Below are 6467 nucleotides of genomic sequence, written 5' to 3'. Positions count from 1 at the left end.
CTGTATGAAACTAAAGTGGGCGTTTATAATATTTTACGTGGATTCTGAACTACTAGAGAACGATTGGAATAAAAATATATATTAAAATTTCTTTTCATGCTAACAAAAATGATTGAGAATTAGATTCGAACTCGGATTCTTACGAGTCCAGATTTTAAATACACGGAATCAGCGCATCTTTTACTAATATTACGTATAAATATTTTATCGAATAAATGAAAGAAAGGGTTTAAGAGACTTTGTTCTTTAATCGACGGCTATTTCTCTCAGAATTCGATTAGGACGACATACTATCGGTTTAGATTTTCGTTCCCGTTGCCATTCGTACAGTCTGTTTGTTATTATTGGAATGGTCCACCTTCTTCTGTTGAGAGATACTGCCAAATTTAACTGAGCCACGAGGAGGTAATTAGGACTTCCTCTCTCAGTCTGGCGTGGTCTCCCTCTATTCTATGCTACGACGTCGGTCATCGAAACGCAAGAACTCGTTCACGGTTAAGTTAGATTACTATTAAAAATTCACGATGCTGGTTTCCTACTTGCAAGTCTCGAACGTCTGTTTTCTTTTCGCGTTTTCATGATAAACGGTTCCAATAAAATTCAATGATTCAGATTCAGGGAAGATTTTTCAGAACGTGATTGATTCAGTAGATGTTCATTTTTTATTATTCATCTACTCTTTATATTTTCTTTATCCGAAAACAAGTACTCGTTGTGAATCCCATCTTTCACATAAAATTTTGTGATAACGTATTTTTTCCTAAAGTTTCCTTAAATGATATTTAAGGAATTTTACATGACAAACTCATAGAAGATAATGCTTGATTTTTTAACATCTATTAATAATTAATTTATTGTAGTGAATCGACAGAAAGTACAGCCAATAGTCACGTCGAATCGCACAGACAACAAGGATGTTCGCGCGAGCACGTTACCGCGAAGGCGAGGGGACACCAGTCCTGTTGTCTCGACACCGCAGAATAGTCCGAATCGGCAGAGTCCGAGAACGTCGACGCCCAGCGTCGATAGCGCCGTCGGTTCCGCGGAAGGGCTGGGTGTACCTCAGACCGGAAATGTGGAGGAAATTCGACCGAGGAGCGATGGTTCCGACAGCCTGGCAACTTCGAGTGCTCTTACCAGCCCGGAACCGCCGATCCCGGAGATCAACGAGCCAAGAATTGATTTGGTACAAGCTGACATGCCGTCGATCGACATCGTCCCCATCGAATCCAGTTTTCCACTCATTGAAACCACATCGACCGAGGAAACCGTACAGAAAGGCGAGTTACCTTTGACTTTTATGGATAATTATATTATTAGTAATGCGGAAGTAATTTACTTATAGTTAGAAAGGTTCGATTAATTTTCTACAAGTATTTTCTATAACGAAGTCTAAATAATTGAAAAAATATTTTTTTCTAAGTACGGATAACCTTTCTGTTACTTTTAACACCGGAAGTAGCTGTGATTTCATTGATTCTAATCACGCTCTCTTGTACAGTTATTCCTTTAACAGTGGAAGTTGCAGTGGTGTTTGATATAAAGAGGTACATTATTTGGCAGAAATATTATATAAATTAATAAAATAATGAAGGAGATTTCAAGGCTAATTAATTTTTTCAAATCGAACCCTATATTTTTTATCCAAAAAATCGCTTGTCGAGGAGAATTCAGTGACCTACTATAACCTATCAAAAATTAATATGACCTTGAAATCTTCCCCATTATTTTATTAATTTAGAAATAATTGTATTAAGTAATGTGTCCCTTTAAAGTATATTTTTTAATACAATAATTAAAACTCTTTAAAGTATATTTTTTACTTCATCCGTGAAACTGTTCTCACTTAAATGAAACAGAGTTGTCGTATACATATACTTGTATAGGTATGTATTTATGTATAGCACCGCGCTATTTGGCTGATTTCGTTGGCGGAAATTGGCATCATATTGGCATAATATTACCAAGTCTGTCATGCTCGCAGTTTGTAATTTTAATTTAATTACTTCATCCGTGCCAGAACCGCATAATCACCCTCGCATCCTTTTCAATACACGTTCGTATCCTATTCACGTTGCGTGATCAGATCCGTCTTAAATAGAGAAATGCTTTCGTCGGGAAAACGCGAAAGATTCAACGACCCGCCTGCTCTTAATTATTGCTTGTCCGTTGACACGTTTATCGAAGCGTCGACTGGCAAGAATTATGAATCGGCCGTGTCCTTCGGTGATGAGGCATAGAATTGAATAAGATGGAATGGCCAAATAGTTTCTCCTGCCGGTCTCAGCGTAGCGATTAGTAGCGGAAAAGAAGGACTATTTTTGGTGCATCGACAGGAGCATGTGGGTACAAAGGTGCACCCGAGTTTCCACTTTATTTCGTGTGACTCTATTTTCGGAACGGTGGGTGCCAGGGTCGAAATAGAAACTTCGGCATCATCAACTTCTGCCCATCTTCATTGATGACTTCACGCCCGTTCACTTCTGTCTAGAGCACTCGAATCGCAATAAATGCACGCGACCTTTTGACGTATAATGATATATGTACATTTTAACGTGACTTATTCACAGATACTTTAAAAGAAAATAAAATATTGAATAATTAGAGGAAATTAACTTATCGCTATTGCTTTGTAGCAATCCATTTTTTGTCTTTCATATTGCACTAGAACAAATTTTGTCTTGATTCTCTGAGAAATAAAGATGCAAATGTTGCAAATCCATATTTACCTGGTTATCGATAAAACAGATCAAAAAGCGTAAAAAATATGACGACCAATATTTGAAAGGTCAAGTGACTACTCTAGCCACTTGATCCCAACTAAGAATCTTACATCTAATAAGAATTTTCGTTCTGTATCACGATCTTCCTTTATTTCATTTCGAGAACTGAACCGAAAACAATCATTGTAGAAAATAGGATGGAAGCGCACGAAGTGATAATAACACCTCCGCCTGAAGAACCGCGATTGAGCCAGGCTAGCGAGGGCAGCGAGGCGGCTAGCGAAGCACCCTCCGAGGCGTCGTCACTATCGGGCAAAACGAGAAGATACCGTGGAGATACCAGCAAAAGGAGAAAGGGCGTGTATATAACTCAATGGCCGGAGTCCTTGGACACGGATAGGAACAAGCTGTCAGCTCAAAGCAGCGAAGAAAGAGACGAGCCACCTGCGACGCCCAGCGACCTTTCCGACTGTGAGGGCCTCACGCCTAGAAGGTAACATGAGAACATGTGTTGGTTGTACATACGTACATATATTGGAATAGAATGCAAACAGACTTCAATACTGACGGTCTTCGCTTTTAAATCTTTATTACAATAACGAAGAATGGATGAGATTCTCATAAATTGCATCTTTGTAAAAAGAGGAGAAACAATATTGTATCATTAATTTCGTTCGTTGAGACAATTAAAAGAAACGACATTAAATCGATTTGGATCGGTAATTATTTTATAGGAAGAATGTTCCTTGAAAGCAAAAGTACTTTAATGTCGGATCCTACAATGAACTATTGTAACTGATAAATAAAATTGGAAATCAAATTTTTTACACTTTCGGCGTCAATTTTCTTCATAAAGGCAGTATCAAAGAGACTTTCATTTAACTTCTGACAAGGGAAAGGCGAGTAGAATATTAAAGTGGCACACAATTGAATCTTGATCTCGTTCTCATTTGTTCAGGTACAGCAAGAGGCCACTCCGTGGTCCTTATGGACAAATGCTCGAAGCGGAAATGGCGAAGCCGCGGACCACCGACATTTCTCTAGAAGAAGGTCTTCGTCCACGTAGAAAAGTTTCTGCGAATCTCTCGTATAATACGAGTTCGAATAACAGCGGTTCGGAGCCGCCCACACCATGCCATCACAGAACCACTTCCAGCCCGAGCAAACTCGAAGGTCTTCCGGGACCTAGTCCTGAACTTCTCGCCGAACTACTTCGGGGATCTTCCGAAAGGGTGGCTCGTGCACCGGCGCATCGAAACGTGAGTACTAATAAATTTAATATGCATTACTTCGGAGAAAACAAGGTAACTCGAGATACAAGGGCTAAACTATAAAACGAAAGACAGAAAATATGGAATAATTTAAAGCGAAACAAGTCAAATGTTTAGCCGTTAGTTTCAGTGAAAGAAGATCAATAAGCATTTCACGATTTAGAATTTTTATTATTTGATACTCTATTATATTACTTGAATATCTCCCACAAGTTTTTTCAGCGTTCAATTATTTTAACTTGGGAGTAAAGAATGAGATCAGTGACAATTATCTATTAAACTAACTATTGATTAACATTACTGAAATTAGATATCAAGGTTGTCAAATTAGATATCAACTGTTATTAGTGATAAACTGACATTTAAAATTTGAATGCAATTGAGATAATTCTGTAGATACGTCAATTTAAAATTAACATACGTTCTCCCTATCTAATAATAATTATTTTCTCGTATTCCAATTAAAACATACTTTCTAACGCGAAATCAAAGAGTCCACATACGTATGTTTAGAATACCTATAATTTTTTGCGGAGTTCGTGTAGCCAAAACAGCCGTAAAATAATCCACTATTATTGTATAATTAAATCTAGTTAAATAATTTTGTATAAGTTCCTTTGCATGAGTCGAGTGTGACTGTAACTGTGAGGTAATCGTCGGATCGATTAACGAGCGAATGATAGACAGTAAAAGCAAAAGGATACAAGCCAATGCTCTCGAGCAAGTCAAGAGTACAAGCGATTGATCTTATCTTGACGTAGTATCTTTGGCGGACTCTTCAGCTATCTTCCCCGCCGCTTGTAACGTTTAGCGACGAATTTAAAACGAGGAAACGGGATATGTATGTCTCATCGTGTCGGGTCAAGCTGACTCGTTTCAAATTGGTTCACGCGACGACTCTTGTAACAGAAACACTGATCGTTGCTGCGATTTAGCTTATTTGATTTTCGGTAAAACGTCGCGTCACGACGGCAAGTGACAGGAGATCTCGGGTTGGAACGGGTTCAACCCTTTCGCAGCTTAGTTGACGAGAGAAACTCGATTACAAGCTGTCGACTGCAGTACTGGAAATTTCATATTTCAAATTTCATGTCATGATTAATCCAGATGTTAATCGGAATGAATTGTATAAAGAAATAATCTTTCATGTATCAACAATTTATACCAATTTACGTTCATACAGTAAAAATTCTAACGTGATTAGTGGCAAAATTCTCTTACTGTTAGAATTAAAAAAGGAATATTTCAAATCAAAGATATTCTCCAGGTGTCTTGTTCTAATATAATTGCGTTAATGAGAACCATTTAGAATGACAGAAACAAAAAGGCGAACTGACCGCGGAGTGATTCAAAATAGATGACTCAGGGAATATAGCGGTTGGAACATAATCTAATAATAATGTTCGGTCATATTTCTGGGATGAGTTGTTTGTAGTTTGGCCACTGCACTCGAGGTAAGGATAGTGTCCCCTTGATTCAGTCGGTGGCGTGCACGCGAGGAGATATTCCTAGCTTTAAGGTGTACCTGGGGACCGATTAGTCCCCTCCGGCATACACTGTGGACGGAATCTGCCTACTAACATTTTTACGCAACCCGACCTTGCTCGACATACATCGATATGACTACGTTCGCGATGTGTGTGTGTCGTGCAAGCGGACAAGTTCATCCTCTCTGACGTTTCACGAAGCAAGGGGACTCTTTGGTTCGGTCGATGCTCTTTTGTTAATTAAACTCCTTGTGGCCTGGGACGCCCTGCTCTGAATGACTTTTAAATGGCAATTTTACTGAAAGATAGATAGGAACTAGTGTTAGGAAACAGTTAGTTTGACAGTAAAGTCAGGTAATTGTTTGAGATCGTGTATCTGTAATAAGAAGCCCGTGGGGACGTTGTCAGGAGTTCGTATCATTTTTAAACGCAACGCACTTGCTGTCAAACGAACAGTTGAAACCAATCCAATTGCATCTAATTTTGTATCGTACCGACGCTATCTTTAGTTGGAATGTTACGTTTCGAATCTTTAGTGGACTCAGTGAAAGTCGGTGCTTTCTAAAGTTTCATTATTTTCGCTCACAATCATCTAAGAGCGAAACTTTAATAAGACTCTCACGAAGTTTGCACAGACAATAAATGAGAAACAGATTATTTCATGGTTGCATGATAAGCAATAGTCGTTTAGCCCACTTTGTCTCCTGACTACGTCATTTTATCATTCACTGAATTAACATTTCGTAATACCAAAATGATCAAAAAAAGGGAAGAATTAGCGACCGTCTTTCTAGTTTAAAGAGCTTCAGTATTCCTAACCGGAAATTATTATAAAACATTTGAAAAGATAGCAAGTCTTACTATTTTTGCACTAATCTCATGTAAGTAGCCAAAATTTATTTATTAGAAATATAAATTGAGAAAAGTGACCTTCACATTTTTCCTTATAATTTCTATCAAGTTCAATATTTTCACAATTTTTTCTG

At 38.1% G+C, this 6467-nt stretch overlaps 1 protein-coding gene across 1 annotated transcript in view; it reads left to right on the top strand.

The window, feature by feature from the left end:
• The first annotated feature begins 856 nt into the window (after nt 1-856).
• The window catches only part of LOC108622121 (uncharacterized), a 13312-nt gene continuing 7701 nt past the window's right edge, over nt 857-6467 (top strand). Inside the window, exons 1-3 of the mRNA XM_018019802.2 lie at nt 857-1280; nt 2913-3216; nt 3682-3982. Of these exons, the coding sequence (XP_017875291.1) occupies nt 1199-1280; nt 2913-3216; nt 3682-3982 (687 nt within the window). The 5' untranslated portion in view covers nt 857-1198. The remainder of the gene's footprint in view (nt 1281-2912; nt 3217-3681; nt 3983-6467) is intronic.

This window comes from Ceratina calcarata, unplaced genomic scaffold (genome assembly GCF_001652005.2).
Source record: "Ceratina calcarata isolate Rehan_Ccalc_2016 unplaced genomic scaffold, ASM165200v1 scaffold206.2, whole genome shotgun sequence".
Lineage (NCBI taxonomy): Eukaryota > Metazoa > Arthropoda > Insecta > Hymenoptera > Apidae > Ceratina > Ceratina calcarata.
This window is presented reverse-complemented; position numbering and strand designations above follow the sequence as displayed.